The sequence below is a fragment of the Dermochelys coriacea genome, chromosome 16 (genome assembly GCF_009764565.3).
Source record: "Dermochelys coriacea isolate rDerCor1 chromosome 16, rDerCor1.pri.v4, whole genome shotgun sequence".
NCBI lineage: Eukaryota > Metazoa > Chordata > Testudines > Dermochelyidae > Dermochelys > Dermochelys coriacea.
This window is the reverse complement of record NC_050083.1, coordinates 16,191,224-16,208,594: the sequence shown is the minus strand read 5'-3', so window position 1 is coordinate 16,208,594 and position 17,371 is coordinate 16,191,224. Positions and strand designations below refer to the sequence as shown.

Here is a 17,371-nt window from a genome sequence, read left to right as displayed (position 1 = left end):
GGTGGGGGTGACAGATGATGGGTGCTAGTCTTGGCCTGGGCTCTGTGCTGAGAAGTTTGCAGAGCTGGGTTGTGGGAGGGGATGGCCGGGGACCTAGGACCTGCTGCAATCTAGGGTTCCCCCCAACCATGCACGGGAAGGGCAGCGTGCGCTCAGACGGGAGTTGTGCAAGGAGCCTGGCCCACAGGTTGGCCGGGGGGGCGGCCCAGGGCTAAGCCTCGCAGCCCATCTGTCAGGTCCCCGGGACGGGTAGCCGCTCCCAGCCTGTCCCGGTGACCAGCTGCTGGGCTAGCTGGCTGCAGCCAGATGAGCGACACTTTTAAAGGGTGGAAACAATCCATTTTCCAAAGCGATCATTTAAAGCACTTAGGCAATTACACACTTAAGATTAGCGTTAATAATTCACCAGGACCGCGGCTAGCCCTGCGCCAGGGCTCCTCCACCCACCACCCCGCAAGGTGCGAGGGGCCGGGACAAGGGGGCTGCCGGCTCTGCTCCCCACATGCCAGCACTGTGGCGCTGCTTGGGTTTCCTCTGGGGCTGATCCTGCCGGAGTCTAAATCGGGAGTGGCTGTGGAGTCAGAGGGCCTGATTCCCCTCTCCCAGGGGTAGAAATCCGGAGTGACTCCCTTGCAGTCAGGGATGAGTCTCCTTTCTCTGACACGGATGTAAATCAGCAGTGACCTCTCTTGAGCGGGTGGAGTTACAACCCAGCAGAATCAGGCCCCCTCTTTGAGTGGCCAAAATACGTTTACCCGTGGGTGAGAATCGTGGAAACTTCTCCCCCACCCCCTTCCCTTCGGCTTCTTTGGTCAGCCAGAGTAAACAGCATAAAAAAAGCCCTCGAATGACTGGATCTGCTTGTTTGTAAAGAAGTTTATTTCCACATTTAAAAAAAAAAAAAAGAGAGAGCGCCAGAGTTTTGTTTTGTTTTTCTTTTCTTATCTCTTTAAAGCCGAATTCTCCTTCGCTTCTTTTCCTTGCAAAGTCCAGACAGGAGAACCCGGGAATACAGACTGACAAGAATCACTTACACAAATACGTCCTCGGGGTTCACAAATAAATAATTCATATACATTTTGCACACAAGTATTTACAATCTTTCCTTAGTTACATACTTTCGGGAACTCTCGGGTTAGCATGAAAGGGCTCCTCTTACGCTAAGTAACACTGCGATCCAATGGGTCGGTGCCATGGGGCGAGCTCCGAGCTGTTCATTATGGATCTAATGAGGGGCCAGATGTTGCATGTTTCATGTCAGCACACGCGGGCCACCCGCCTACCTACCACCATTTCTGCACGAGTAGAATCGTTACATACAAAGGCCAGGAACGGATGCCCTATCGCAAAGCGCGGCCTGGGGATGGCAGAAAGGAGAATGGATAATACTTGGGAACAAACAAATTAGGAGCCATGCTCAGATGAGCTAGTTTATTTGCAATTACCTTTGCCTCATCCTCCAGTCCTTGCTCAGGCAAAAACCACTGAAGTCGGGCGCGTGTTTAGCATGAGGGAAGTCTCTTTCTTTCTTTCGAGGAAGTGTGTTTGGAACTGCAAGGAACTGGGAAACTCCAGCCTGAAGTTAGCCAGGAGCTGGTCCTACTGGTGAAAGAAAGCTTCAAGCCGCTATATAATTGGAACGCAGTGAATTCTTTGAATGGAAACAAAACGTGAGATGAAAGAAAAGGAGGACTTGTGGCACCTTAGAGACTAACAAATTTATTAGAGCATAAGCTTTCGTGAGCTACAGCTCACTTCATCGGATGCATGAGATGTGTTTAACGGTGTGTCTCCTACACACAGGATCCTCGGGCCTAAACCTCGTCTTGTTATTGATCCTTTAAAATGTAATACGGCTCTTTTTTAAAAAAAAGAAAATGGCTTATTTATCAGATTAATTCAGTTCCTCTCTTCAAACTAGCTCCGTCCGAAGGAGGAACGTTTCTGAATTCTGCAGCTTGTGGAGATTCCTTATTCGATCTTTGGGTATTAGCTGTCCCCAAGTCTCCTTTAAAAAGAAAAGGAGAACTTGTGGCACCTGAGAAACTAACAAATTTATGAACACCCATTGTTTCATGTTCTCTGGCTAAATAAATTTCCCCACTGTATTTTCCACTGCATGCATCCGCTGAAGTGAGCGGTAGCTCACCCAAGCTTATGCTTAGATAAATGTGTTAGTCTCTCAGGTGCCACAAGTCCTCCTGTTCTTTTGGGGGATACAGACTAACATGCCTGCTACTCTGAAACAAGTCTCCTTTGTGTGTGTGGCAAAATTTAGCGCTAGAAAGCGGGAGGGGGGGGGGCAGGTAGGCCTCAATAAGCAAAAAAGGGGGGGGAGCCGAAAAAATCTGTGTTGTGTGCATGTGTGTAGGGGGGGGAATTGTATCCCCTCAGTGTTTTTAAGGAGGATAGTCTTCAATACTGAAAGGTCTTTCGGAAGCGAGCGAATCGTCTGTGTCTGGGCCGTCCCAAAGATTTGTCTATTTGTGTCGTTTCCTCCTAGCTCCTCCGTGTCTCCCGCCCACCCCAGAGTTGAACAGATGCTTTCCATGAAGTTTGAGTTGTTGTTAGTTAGGTTCCCTTTCTCCATTGCTCGGAAGGCGATCTCTCACCCCCTTCCAGGCCAGGCAGCGCGGATCACGAACCCCATCGAAAGAGCGAGAGAGATTTTCCTTTGATGCGTTGTTCCTCTCCAAGTTGCTCTGGCTCCGTTAGGGTGCAGGATGGTTTTGTGGGGTGGCTAGGCGGGGGTTGAAGTGCCAAGGATCCGGCCCGCCTCTCCCCCCCGCCCCCAGGCTCGGTGCACAGTTTCCGATGGTCAGGGCGGTCTACGCAAGGGAGCAGAGGGGGCCTCGGGGCTTCCTTGGCAGCGGGCATTGCTGCGAGCTCGGCGCTTCACCGCGGTTGAGCCGCCCGCGGGAGGACGCCTGCCAGGGGGGGCAAAGGCGGGGGCGGCTCGCTACCCCCCTGCAGTCCGTGAATGAGGATCCGGGGTACCAAAGGTCTCTGCAAAGCCGGGGGAGGGGCGCTGGGACCGCGGTATAGATAGAGGGCCGCTCCGGGGTCCAGGTTGGAGACCAAGCTCTGCGGGTAGAAATAGGGAGATGGGAACATTCGCTGGAGGGCTGAATAATTCCCAGCTTCTGCCAGTAGCTCCAGTCCCACTGCTGTCTGCCTCTTCCACTTGGTCCTGGGGAGGGAAGCCAAGATACGCGGGTCAGGAGAGAGCCAACATGCTACAGAAAAACAGCCCCGCAGGCCTGGGGTGCACCCCACTCCTCCGACTGAGCAGACGTGGCCCAGCCGCTGGCTTCCCCTGGGCAAGAAACCTGACCCCTCCCCCCCCCTTCTAGCTACTTCAGAGTTTGCAACTCTCCAGCCCCGGTTCTCTCAGGAGCAGCCCAGCCCTTGGAGACTCCTGCAGTCACAGGTGGGAGAGATTTGCAGCGCCCACACCTGATATAGTTTGGGTGAAAGCTGCGGAATCTCTCACCCACACACACTCCTGTGCTGAACACACAACACCACACAATCATTGATCTGCGTGTTCCATTCTATGCAGCCGAGGAAGTGAGCTGTAGCCTACCAAAGCTTATGCTCAAATAACTGTGTTAGTCTCTAAGGTGCCACAAGTCCTCCTGTTCTTTTTATTGATCTGACGATTGTTTCCAGAACCCAAATCCTCTTCCCGCAGCGACTTATTACCCCTACGGCCAGGAACGGGGGTGGACTCTCTGGATGTTAACTTTGTGAATATTAACGTGAAGTGGTGGGGGAAGGGGAAATTGACAAGAGTATTAATTGCCCTCTATTTGTGCAAGCCCACGTATAGAATAGTATGTTAGCAGTGCAATGCCAGCTATGCCCCACGGGCAATATGTGTATATTTTATTGCGTGTTGTGATCATAAGAGAGGTATTATTATTATTAGTTACACACAAGTATATAATATATCAGATAGTCTCTGATACCAGTTGCCTGAATATATTTTTTCAGCTCAGGCAAATGGTATCAGACATACTCTCTGCTATACTGTGTGTGTAATAATAATTAATGATAATATGTGATCACAACACATGGTAACATGTAACCGCACATACGCTGATCTACAGTGATTGGAAACATCCATCTCTAATTTGCCAGCTCAGGCAGGTGATTATCTATCTATCTATCTATCTGATGTGATCATATATGATGATCACATGCTAAGATATAATCACACACACTCCTGAAGAGTTCGGCCCTCTCAGACATTTGGATTCTTGTTGGTTTCTAATCAGTGCGCTGGGTTCTTAAAACTTTCACACAACCACCTGAAAATCACTTAAACCAAATTTAAACCGGTGTTTAAAAAGTTCAGGTTTCAGATGAAGCTAGAAAGAAGATTGAATTCGCGCAAGGCCTTTTGGAAATCTGGGGAGAGAAATAGCACCTGGAATTTTTTATAGCAGCCTTAGGAGTTTAGTTGAAACCAAATAAATAACCTTAAACGGAGGAAATAAACTCTCACCAGATTTGTTCTTGTTCCTTCCCCCCCCCCCCGCAAAAAAGCAAATGTTGTGATCGGTTTCTAAATGGCAATATTAAAGCATTGATCAGACCCGACCTGAGAAATACCCACATCGCTTTCTCTCTGGGGGTGGAAAAGAGAGAGAATAAACTACCCCAAGGAGCAGCCTCGGAGCTGGGCGATTTCATTTTGCGTCCTTCGAATGGAAGAACAGAGCCGCCCCGGCGCCCAGAAACAGGCTGCACTTTACTGGGCAGCGGGTCATGCTGAAACCCAGACGCGTTTGCTGCTCCTTTTGTTGCGATGACGATTGTTCTCCAGACAATGGCCGGAGCAGGGGGTCCGAGCCCCGGGAGGCACGTCGGGGCAGGCGGCCGGGGATCAGCCGAGCGCCGCCGACGTCCCGAGCCTTTGACAGTTTTGTCGCTGACGCGCTAGACCCATTTCCATCCTTAAATTATTCATCATCATCATAATTGTGTAATTACCGTAACTGGCGTTAATTATGGATGCCCGGGATTTATTATTAATGGGCTGATGTGTTATGCTGTTGTGTTTATCGAAAAGGACATTTCTTCCTTTTTCCTGAACGGTTGTTGGGGGGGGGGGCTTCCTGCTACCTGGATGGGGGGGGCTGGGAATAGGAGACCCACAAGGATAGCACCGCGGGGGGGAGGGGGGGAAGAGGGCAATTGCTGCTGGTGTTTTGTTTTTTAAGCAAGTGAATATTAAAAGGAGACGAGGAAGACACGTGTTGCTTCGCTAGACCGCGGCAAGGCCCGGTGTTAAAGGAGCCAAGGGGCTGCTCTCTGCCTTTCCGGCCCCATGTGCCCGTGGCTGGGCGGCTCATCTTCATCCCTATTACCCAGGCTTTGGGTGGGAGGGGGGCGGGTTCTGCTTTCACGCAGACACAGGTATTGTCGCCCATTGCACCCCCACCTAGCTATTCACTTCGCTGGTGTTTGGGGGCAGGTCTTCCAGGGCTTGCCTTGCGGCGTCCGCGCTGGGATGGCCAAATCAAGGAGGGGTTCCTGCCCGGTTGCCCTTGGGCTGCCCTTCGGGAGCCGGGTTCCTGAGTAGCAAAGTGACCCAGGAAGCTTGTCTGTCTGCACCTGGGCCATAGTCGGTCCATGCCACCCTTCCCCCCCCCCCGCGCCCGCTTTCCTTGGCGCCCAGCCGGGCTGCTGGTTGCTACACGGGCGGATGTCCTCGGCTCTCGCTCGGGGAGGTTTGGTGTTAAAGATAAGGGTCTGTCTGTCTTCCTGTGGTTGCTATTTTTAAACCTGCCAAAGCGGAGGCGTCCGGCTGCGGTTCGCAAATCCCCGCTGTGCTTTCAGCCGCCCATCCCCTCGGGCCTGGCCTTTGCAGCCTGCATTCAGACCCATTCTTTTAGCTTTGCCAGATAAAACCGCGCTGCAGCCGATGGTCCCCGCTCAGCCCTCTGCAGCCCGGGACCTGGCCGCCCAGCGAACTGTGCCCCCGCCCTTCAAACCTTCCACTTCGGACGCGCTGGGAAACCTGGGGGCTTTCAGGGACTCTCTTCAAAGCCACTTCCTAGCTGGTGTCTTTTTGGGAAAGCCTATTTAGTGCATCTCTGCGGAAGATGCTGTGGGCCCAGAGGCTGCCCCCGGAGCTCCCCTGGGTCCGGGGGACGGCGGGGTGGGGGAATCAGGGAGATTTGCGCTGGGTTGTTTTTACCTTCTGTTCTGGTACCACGTTTTCACTTGGGTGTCAGTGAGGTTGAGGGAGGCCGCCAGCTCCATCCTGTCCTGCACACTCAGGTATTTCTGCCTCTCAAAGCTCCGCTCCAGCTGGGCGAGCTGGTGATCGGTGAAGGCGGTGCGGGCTTTGCGGGGCTTTTTCAGCCTCACCGGGGGGCTGTCCCTGGAGCTGGAGATTTCTCTGTCCCCTTCTTCTTTCACTAGAGGGGGAGAAAGAATGCACATCGTGTCAGGACAGAAAGAGAGGTGATGCAAAGCGGCTCTGGGTTGCTTCCTTGCAACAGCAGGAGCAGAGAGGCTCAGGCAGAGAAAGAAATAAGTATCACACGCACACACCCTGCCCGGCTATGGTTTTGCAAATGCAAGCGGGCGAGTCTGCCCTGAGTTTTTTGCCTTCTCTCCTAGGCCCGGGTGTTCTGCGATCACTGCTGCATTTTGGCTCTGTGAGGTTGGTGATGGGATTCAAACGGCATGCTGCTCGGAAGGAAGGTAATGCAGAAGAAGTTGGAAAAATAAGAGCAAATGCTGGGCATGACCGGATATGAGAATAGTAGCCAATGGCACATGTTTCGTTTGAATACCAGAGATACAGCTCAAAGAGAGACAGAGCGAGCGAGCGACCGAATGAATTCCTGGGGAAAAGGCTAATATATCCAGAGTATGTATAAGATACACCCAGGATTGACCCGTATTTTGTCTTTTAGTAGAAATCCTCATTTGAAAAAAAATATAATTCTGCGAGCTCTTTGATTGAGTCCCTTTACATTTCCTCCTCCACTGTAATGCCTGGCAACGGAGTTTCCCCATCTCCTCCAGGTTTACCCCAGTCAACCCGACCAATGTTCTTGCAATGATGAATCGGTTTATGTTTGTACAGGGAAAATCAAGTGTGTGTGTGTGTGTGTGTGGGATCTGGATTTGCTGACCATAAAGTTGGAGAGCTGCGGATTCGGTGTTAGTGTGGGGCTTGTTAGCACGGCCTACTTTTTAATTCATGTAATGCTTAAAAAGAGCCACTTTTCACTGACAAATTATTGTTAATATACTCGAAAAAAATGCGTATATATCTGAGTGGGGCATATGGTGCAAAGGCATAAGACAAATGGAATCCTTAAAGGGGTAGAAGGAAACATTTGAGAAGTGGCGCTCTGAGGCCAGGCTTTTGCCATGATTTAACTTTTAAAATGCCTAATGAGATGTTTTATTGATGGTTCATTAACGCAGGAAAGTCTCTGTGTGTCTATAATATACACACAAGCCGATCAATATATTACAGAGACACTGATGGCTAGAAAGAATGATTTACACCCGAAAACATCTGTACTAGATTGGAAAATCTAAGCGAGAAAAGCTCTGGTTTTCCCCCCTCCTGAAAGAGATTATGTAACAAAAAGCTTCAGTTTATATAAATTGGCTGCATTAGGTTTTTACAGGGCTTTATGGTGAATTTCATTGTGAAAGGTTTTAGAAGTGACAGGGCTGTAGTTGAATGCGAGTTGATTTCTCTCTGTAGGAAGACAATAATCCGGTTAATTGAGCCACTAGGGAACGAAACCCTTCAACCAGAAATCCAGAATCTAGCAGACCAGATAGAAACCAAACCTACTGAATAGCTCTTAAACATGAGATTCTGTTTCATTTAATGGCGAAACAAACACCCCCCACCCACCCCCATCTTCTCCCCCCAAAAAATAAAATAAAATACAGGCCGGTGGAACCAGTAGCCTGTGACTTCTGAAAAGATGATAGTTTGGGAAACACTCTTTCAATGGAATCTTCACGATGTTTATTTCAGGTCTCAGGGTGAAGCGATCGGGGAGAAACTTTGGGGATTATTTGATTGGCCATTAAAGTTATTGCAGATGTAGCTGCATTTCCTTAGCCGTCCATTGGAATTTGAGAAACAGGATTTGAGCCAAACACTTAAACATTATTAAAGTTTGGACTTCTCAAAAAAAGTTAGTTGGGAAAAAGAGAGAGAGAGAGAGAGAGAAAGAGAGAGAAATGACTGAGTTTGGAATCGATTGTTCTCCCGGATTCCCAGAATCCCTGTTTAGCCACTGAACTTCCCTTTGGATTTCAGTCCAACTGACCACAAAAGAGTTTCTCTGATTTGCTCCAGGACTAGTCAACACAGCTCCAAAATATGTTTAGCCCAATATTTAGATGCGGTGCGGAAGGTAAAATAAAACACCTCCCTTAAAAGCTATTTCTTAGAAAAGCTCGCTCAGTTATTAAGGGAGTTTTTCTTATATATATCAGGGTTTTTTCTCCCCCTCACTTAAAAAAAGTGTATGTTTTGGCAGCATAGAAACTCATGGGAAGCGTTTATTTTTCATCTGGGCTCAATCCTGAAATCTTTCGCAAGGAGCATAGTGTGCCAGCACGTTTTAAACAACGCTCCCATTGAACTCGGTAGCCTCTGTCCGTAAAGCAATGGCATCATAGAGCTCTCAGTCCTTGTTCAGGTTTACTTACATCAATGGGAAAGACTACCTTCAAAACGGAGTAAGAGGTCCTATCTTTGGGTCTGGGCCTTATATTTTTAAACAATTAAACAGCTTGTTACCATTTCATGCATTAAATGTATTTCCGTTCAGCTGTATTTTATTCGAATGTAAGCGCACAAGCTACGAGTTTCTCCTGATAGGGAAGGGGAAAGCAGTCTTTGACTGCGGACTCCGCCTTGCACTGGGGAATGGCTGGTTACTGCGGGTTGCCTTTTATTAATTGTATTATTATTATTAATTATTATATATTATTTAATCGATTACTATGAAATGCAATTTGTCAGCTCCCACTTGCGGGCAGCCTGGATGTGCATGGCTTTGATAAGAAATCTTTCATGATAAAAATTGGTTTGAAAAATTTCCGGTTGAGGATCAAATCTATATATAGTTTATATTTATTGCTTTCGGGGAGATACAAGCGTGCATTTATTTTTCTACCTAGTTTCTTTCGCAGCTTGGCAGTTTTGAAAAGAGAGACAGGATTTAAAAATAAAGGGAAAAAAATGCTTGCAATGTTGACTTCCATTTGATCACCTTCCTTCAAAAGACCGGAGTCAATTTCTATTCGTTCCCAGCCGGATAAATTTCACTTCTGCTTATTGTGAGAGGAATGAGAATATAAAATGCAGCTTCATTTGGGCATATTCAAAAAGTTTCCAAAATCTGCTTGGTAAATAGTTTTCTACCTAAAATATATTTTTAAAGAGGCACATTTCCCTTACTTCCCCATGAATGAATTTAATATTTAATTGTTGCTGTTGGGGTTTTTTATCTGATGTAAAATAGAGGATGGGAATTAATTATAATTCAAATCGTGAGGTCAGTAGGTAAAACATTATTAAGAAATATACAAATAAAGAAGCAGCCAAGCAGAGAAGATCAAAGTTCTCTATTTCCAAGGAAATTCAGGCCTATTTTACCACATTCCTCAATCTTTCTTTCAGTCACCCATAAACGCAACATGCAGAAATTAGGAATGTCTGCAGCAGAAACTTTAATTCTGCCTGATGTACCAGTATGCATTATTGCCATCTGAGCGGCGCAGACTTCAAACGGCCCCTTTAAAATGATTGTGTCCCTTGTGGACTTTGTGCAGAGGTTAGAACTAGCGATTTGTAATGTTTCCATGTTAAAAGTTTTAAAAGAAAGTGCGAGAGACCGAATACACTTGCAAGGATACACCACAATCAGACACAGCCGGAAAAAAACCCAGCGACCCACGGGGGTTATAGAATGTCCCTCTCAATAACGTGAAGTTAAAATCCCAGTCTCCTGCCAGGGTTTTTCACTAACTAGGATGAGAAGAATCTCTTCCTCCTTTCATGATGGAGCTTACCCACATTTGTACAGCTTGGTAATATAGCTGATCCTTCTCGAACGGATTGGAGTGAAATTAATTCTGATCACCCTGACGTTATTTAAACAATGCCTTATTTTTAAAAACTCGCACAGCTTTCCCGCGTGTCTAAAAGCGACGGACAAATCTAACTTGCTGGGCAACCATTTCTTTCAGGCTCTTCTAATCTGTAAATAGTTCGGACTCAAAATTCCAAGAGCCTAAAGGTTAATTCTCTATGCGTGATGGATTAGCCAAATACTTCCTGAAAATAAAGAATGAAATTGCTAAAATAAAATATATTAATGGAGTTCTGGGGCACAAAATTCATAATTATTCAGATCTTTACAGGGGCAAGGAAATTCTGCGGGTTTAATCGAAGGAGCGGATTCATTTGTATTTTTTCTCCCCAAGTGATCTTAATATTCCTCAGTCCGATGCTATAAATCCCCCCACCCTCCTCCTCACCCCACTATTTAAAGTTCGGCCTGATTGTTTTAAACTCAAGCTTTGTGAAGTTTTCATTATTTATTCCTGATTGCTGGACTGTCGGCGGGAGGTGTAAAGAATCAGCTTCCACCCAGACACGACCTACGGGCTCAATAGCAAATCAAGATTCACACCCTCCCACCCAAGAAATAACAGGGAACCAAAATCACCCCAGCACCCCCGATTCTTTTCCCAGAGACAGAGGGACAGCGCTTTCTAGGATGGGAAGGGGGAGTGCAGGAAATGTCAAGCTCTTTAAAATGCCTTCACAGCAGAGCGAGGAGTGAAAAGAAAGGCTGGAGGGATGTTTTGAAAGCAAAGCATGTGGCAGCTCTAATGTCTGGCTGGGGGCAGCTGGTCAGTAGCTCGGGCTTTCGCCTCCCCTCGGCTCTTACCTTTGTACTCAGAGTCCGACGAGGCGTTGCTGCTACTTTTGTCCATTTTCTCTCTAAAGTCCTCCCCGGGTTTGGCCGGGATTCGCCCCGCCGGCTCTGGGCCGCTTTGTCCATTGGTGCTAGAGTAAGGCGCGCAGGCTGCCAGGGGCTTGCAATCGGCTAGGATGTCCCTGATTAGGAAAGACGAGGTCACTGTTCTGGATTGGGAAGGAGCCGAGCCCTGCCCCGGCTGGAGGTGAGATTCCAAGCCCACGGCCACCCCTTGCCTGGGAGCCACCGCCTCCAGGCATTCCTTCCCCGGCGAGTGGGGAGACGGGCACCCGCTGCTGACTTCGGAGCCGGGGCTTAGTTCCAGGGGGGACCTGCACTCCCCCATCAGCGGGTCTCCTTGGGGCACGGCCGGGCTCCCCGCTCTGTGGGACAGGATGGAGTCGATCCCAAATCCGTTGGAGCCTTCCATGGCCAGGCTCGCCCCGCAGCCCCAGCCGATCGCTCACACCGGGCTCCTTTCAGGCGGACATTGGCCGGCAGTCCGGACCTGGCGGGGGAGGGTGGGGCTGGGGCAAGACAAAGTTCAACCTGGGGTCCAGGTAGCCCGTTGACCAACAATTCCCGTGGGCGCGGTGCATTAGATCCAAGGCTCAGCCCTCCTGCTTCAGCATCCCAGCCAGCTGCGGTCAGGGGGAGAGACAGACAGACAGACAGACAGACAGGAAGAGAAAAAGGATTAAAAAGTCAAAGTTTGCTTGGGGGGACCCCCCCTCGATTTAATCCTAACTCCACCCCCCCCATACGTCTATCAGCGCTGAACTCCGGCGCCCGCAGGGTGGAGGAGGAGGGGAGGAAATCGACCCAACGGGGTTTTCAGCGCCGTAACTAGTTAATGATTCAAAAATCAATGTGTGTGGGGGGGTAAGGGGCGGCGGGTGTGAAGGGGGGAGGGGTGCCCTGCCAGCACCTCGGCCGGATCCTGCTTTGGCGCTCGATAGTCAGGCTGGTCCAACGACACGAGGCTGGATGGAGATTTCAGCACCTCAGAAAGCGCCTGGCTGGGCGGCTGGGAGCGGCTGCACCCATGGTGTCGAAGCGGTTGGGCCGCCCTCCTGGAGGCGGACGGGGCGGTATGAGCGCGGCTCGGTTTCAGCACCTTGGACAGAGGCTCGACCCGCCGGCTCTGCGGGTGACACGTTCCCCTTTAAAAAAACGAACTTGTGTCCCTTAAGTTTGGGTTTCTTCTTCTTCTTCTTCTTTTAAGGTGCCAGGGCCACGTGTCTGAGCATCCGCCCTTCTCATTGGCTGGGGTGCTTTTGGGGTGATGTCACACACTGACTAAGGAACCTGATCTCCTTTCAGTTTGATTAAAAGAGACACTGAATTAATTACAGCCCAGATCCAACTGTTTACAGATAATTTCCACCCTGTTTGCTTTCATTACACCACTGATGAAACTCTTAATGGGGTTATTACCAATAGGGGGTAGGTCTAGATTGATGTGTGTGGGGTTGTGGGGTTTTTTTTTAAACTTTTGCTTTTTCACAATTAACTGAATCATTAGTTCCCCTCACGCTGAGAAAGTTTTTCTGCATGTTTAAAAACAAAAACCCACGGACGAATGATTTAAATGTGCTCTAAATACTGAAGACCAGACAGGAGTAGTAAGAATGCCTCCCCCCCCCCCGTTTAAATGGCAAGGACAAAGTTTTAGTGATTTATCAGTAGATTTGTCAAACCCTCTTTCCTTTACACCGATTTTCAAATTTTTTTTATTTAAAATTTCTTGCTCCGTTGCCGGGCTCTGTCTAGCGAAATGTTTATTTGCTTTTGATGGTTTTTTTAAAAAAAAAAAAAACAAGATAGCTCTAAAGATTGAGAAGTTAGAAATGACGCCACACGAATAATAGACTTGTAAATCGAGCAATGGGCAATAGATAGAGCGATAGCGCAGAAAGAGGAAACAATAATAAAGTAGGAAACAGATCCGGATCAGGATTATCTGGCTTTTAATGAGATACTTATCCGATCCATCAGGTAGGAAGAAATAACATACAAAGGCAGGTGTTACCCTACCATGAAGTAAATGTAACAATCGACAGAGTCGCGCGCGTGTGTGGTTCTCATCACTGTAAATGCTAAAGAATTTCGCTGGATTGGCTTTTTCTGCCCGTCTAAACCCTTCCACAAAACCCCACGAGGGAATGGGAGGGACCCCATTGCTCCTTAAACACCTAGAAATGATCTCCATGGCCGAGCACTCTTTCCTTTCCCGAGCTTCCAGTTCAGGGGAGGCAAAGCTGCTCTCTCAAACTTCCAGAAATGCAGATGAAATAAAGGATCGGGGGCTGGGGCGGGGGGAGGATGCATTTAGGTGAGAACTCTGAAGGGGTTCCCCCAACCCCTTTTGTGGAACCATTTCCCTTCCTATTTCCCCAAGAGAAACGAACGATTTTTTCTTAGATTTTGGAGCTCTTAAAAAAAAAATCTCCAGTTTGTCTCTAGTTTAAGGGGCTCACAATACCAATCGGGACAGAGTTTGTAATTAATTCAAGTTACTCCCTGGCAATGCAACTGGGAGAGCTTCCAAGCCCCTTTACAAGGAATACACGCTTAAAAGGTTTGTAGACAAATCTGTCTATCCATTCTTCCAGGTACTTATATGTAGCAGTTTTTGTCGTTTCTGACGGGTCTTTTGCCCCAGCCTTGTACGTTACACTGAGTTCTGAGCAGCCCCTCGCCACAAAGGCAGGGAACGACGTGGATCTGTCTGTACAAAGTTTTGTTATTTCTACAAATCTTTTTCCCCCTCTCTCTCATTTTTATTTCATTTTATTTTATATTATTTTATTTTATTTATTTCCCCCTTCCATCCAGGCGGCTTCTGGCTCTTGTCCCTCTTCCAAAGATCCCCTTGGCCAGCAGCTTGGAAGCGGGCAATGCACAGAGCTTCGGGACTGCAGAAGTTGCGCCTTATCCCCAGAGAGGACCGAACGCGGCTGCCAGCTGTCACAGAGGGGCAGACCCTGCCAGCACTTCCAGGACTTGCTCCTGGAGTTCTGGGTCGGACTTGGATCCTAGCCCTCCGCCCCCATCTCCACCCCAGGCTCTCCCCATTTCCAGGTTAAAGATTTTCCTTCTCCTCCGCTTTCAAGAACAAAAACAAACAAACAAACAAAACTCTAGGGACGATCGCATCCTTAGCGCATCCTCCCTCTGCACGGGCGGGGGCTTACCCCTTTTAACTGTGCTGTTTAACGTAGCTTCAGCGATGCTCAGCCCTGACCCGGGTTAATACTAAGCACAGCCCCAATGTTGGCCATTCCCTGCCACCTCTGAAATTGACGCATGCTATGAAATGGTCAAGGAAAATCCAAGCACCTTACGCCAGTTCCCGAGAGAAGGTAACTGAACCCTTTCTTCCCCCAGGCTGCTATTTCAAACTGCTTGCCTATGGAGTTCTGATTTGGGGCTGACTAACCGTTGCCTTTAGCCTCCACCTTGACATCGAGATTCCTCTGCCAAAAGCCTCCAGGATTTTGGATACATACATGCTCTCTTTTATAATTGGGTTTTTTTCCCTCCCCAGTTTCCTCCCTCCCAGCCAGGCTCAGCCCACCAGCCGGGGGAAAAGGAAAGCACTCAGCTGAAGCAAATCTTGCTGTTAATCTGGTTAATTTCTTCCCCCTCGTTTTTAACAGAAAGGTTGGATAGTTTTAGTGCTCCCTGCGCAAAGTCCATAAAGAGGCTTGTTTTAAGTGGCATCTCATTCCATTGGAATCTTCCGGCCCTTGCTCCGTTTTAACCAGAGCCAGGCCACGGTGCAGTCACTCAGCCCAAAGTCCTTACAAAGGGGTGTATGGCGGGGTTAGGGCTTTATTTGACACGCTTCAATTCTGACTGGACACCTGAAGTTGCCTCTTTGAATCGCCCATAGATTAATGCGGCTGATCCAAAGCCCAAGGAAGTCAAGGAAAAGACCCCAGTTGACTCTCAGGCGTCTGGCTCCATCCCAACCCCTTGGATCATTGCAAAAAATCTCTCTGCCGGGGGAGTTTAGAGTTGATACAAGTCTGGGAACGGGCAGCGCCTCTCCTAGCAGAGCTCAGGTCCTCATCAGAGCCCCGACCCCACCGCTTTCTCACTGGCGGCTCTAAAGGTGGTTTTTGAGTCGTTTGCCCTTTTTCACACGGTGCAGAGCACAAGTTTGGGACAGTCTCCGCCGGATTCCACCTGCCCCGAGGAGACAGGATTTTAAAATAAATAAGAACAATGGGGGTCCAACCTAAGAGGCAGGTTTTACGAATTTTAAAATCGGGTGAAATAGACAGAAGTGGATCAGAAAAGCTCTTTGTATCTCTGGGTAACCGTCCATTATTAGCTGTGCTACGGTATCCTTCCCACGGCGCCGTCGCCTAGTATCCAGGCACAATAAGTAGCCAGGACTTTAGCCTCCCCCAGACAGAATCGGGTTAAACCGATTGTATTTTGATTTAGTGATCACGTTAACTGGATCCGGTTGATGAGAAACATCCTAATCGCCTCTTGGCTTAATTCTTTAGCTAAACCACGCGCCTCCGGAGTGAACGAAATGAAAACCGAATCGGCCCCTTCCAGGGCTGTGCCACTTTCACTTTCCTCCGGTTATTTCTCACTCGCTTCATTCCCCCTTAGGCAGAGACCAGCTCGGGCTCTGCGAGGTCTCCCCAGCAGCCCAAACCCAACACCATTTAGGAGGCAGTTTTGTTTTTGCTTCAGGTCAGGTGTCAGGACAATGCAGTAGGCAATTGTCTTTTCAGATGTGACAGGGCACATTACAAAGCGATCCCCCAAGGGCTCTAAATCGAATGTTGCCAACAACAACAATAACAACAACAACAACATACCATTAATTAATACACAAATATTAATGCTCAGTTTAGGACGGGGGGAAGGAAATTAATTCTAGGGAAAGTTGTGAAATTGGAGCCTCACGTTATACTTACTGGTAAAATACCAACATTAAAATGCGTTGGTAAGGTTCCCAGGTAATGCAGGCTAGGAATCTTTCAAAGTCCATTATAATCTGTTATCTCAATTTCATTATTTTTGGGGACGAAATGACTACCTGTAGATTTTGTTTTCATCCTTTTCAGAGTTTTTAAACAGTACACTAGGAAATCGGGTATTCTGCAGGCTCACTGGAATGAGGAGAGTTGATTTTAAGCTCTTTGGAGCAGGTTGTGCCTAAGGTTTTTAAATGAGGGATTATATTTATGTCTGGGTCTGGAACCTTTTCCTTTAACCTTCTACTAAACAGTCACTTGATGGTAAATGGCACTGTCTGTAAATAAGTTCTGTGGGGCAGGGACTGTCTTTTGGTTATGTGTTTGTACAATCACAATGGAGTCCTGGTCCATTGCTAGATCTGCTGGGTGCTACATCATTAATAAATAAATATAATGAATGCATTAATATACATAAAGAATGAACGTTATGTTATGCCAGTTTTAGCCTCCCAAAGATTTGAATACATGCCTAACTTTGCCCCTGTGAGTAGTCCTATTGACTTCAATTGAGTATTAATTAATTAGGATTTTGACTGCAATGAAACTGATCAGTGTAGACATGTGCTTAACTTTTTGTAGGATCTAGACTTTTCACTGGCTTTACCGTCTAGCTGAATCTGGCACTGGGGGAGCCAGTGCCGTGAAATATATTTAGAAGAACTGAACACTGGATGGAAGAATAATATAATAAATATAATATGATATGATATACTTTCCCCTTCTTATTCCTTTTCCATTTGAGGATCTCAAAGCACTTTCCAAGCAATGAGTGTGATACTCAACCCTCCCTTTGTGAGTTAGGTAGACTTCAGTTAGATTTGCCATATAGAAGGGTAGTTAAGCATGTAATCCCGTGAAGTACTGAGCACCTCTTACTGGACTGCCTTCATTTCCCAGTGACATCAGTAGATGTTGAGATTACTCAGCATTTCGCAGGCCTGGGTCCCAGATGACTTGTTCTAGGTCTCACTGCTAGTCAGTGGAAAATCCAGGACTAGAACCCCAGTCCTAAGCTGTGCCTTGACCACACACTGTATTTATTATATTCTAGTTCCCTTGGACTATGTTAGATCAATTGCACTGGAAACAGAGGATCCCTATTTATCCATAGCCACAGCAATAACCTGTGTAGTAGAAGCAATGTAAACTTTCTCCATTGCTCCACCAACATAGAATCATAGACATGTAGGGCTGGAAAGGACCTTGAGAAATCAAGACTAAACATGGCCAGTTTTTAAAAAATCTTTCCTCATAGATCAAGTTTCTAAACATTTTATCATGTTTGTTGCTCTCCTCTGGAGTTTCTCCAGTTGTCCATGTCTTTCCTAAAGTATGATCCCCAGAATGGGACACAGTTCTCCTGCTGAAGCC

General features: G+C 47.7%; 1 protein-coding gene across 2 annotated transcripts; it reads right to left on the bottom strand.

Moving 5' to 3' along the window:
- Positions 1-2,685: 2,685 nt before the first annotated feature.
- BARHL1 (BarH like homeobox 1) lies at positions 2,686-12,193 on the bottom strand. Of its 2 annotated transcripts, XM_038374861.2 has the most exons (4): positions 11,920-12,193; positions 10,962-11,632; positions 6,209-6,431; positions 2,686-3,190 (listed from the first exon to the last, which is right to left on the bottom strand). In XM_038374861.2, the coding sequence occupies exons 2-4, from the start codon at positions 11,419-11,421 to the stop codon at positions 2,896-2,898; spliced, it is 978 nt and encodes a 325-aa protein (XP_038230789.1). In that variant the 5' UTR covers positions 11,422-11,632; positions 11,920-12,193; the 3' UTR covers positions 2,686-2,895. The 2 variants fall into 2 exon arrangements, with proteins under 2 accessions (XP_038230789.1, XP_043354926.1); XM_043498991.1 differs by lacking the exon at positions 11,920-12,193 and having other exon boundaries at positions 10,962-11,645.
- Between the last annotated feature and the right edge of the window lie 5,178 nt (positions 12,194-17,371).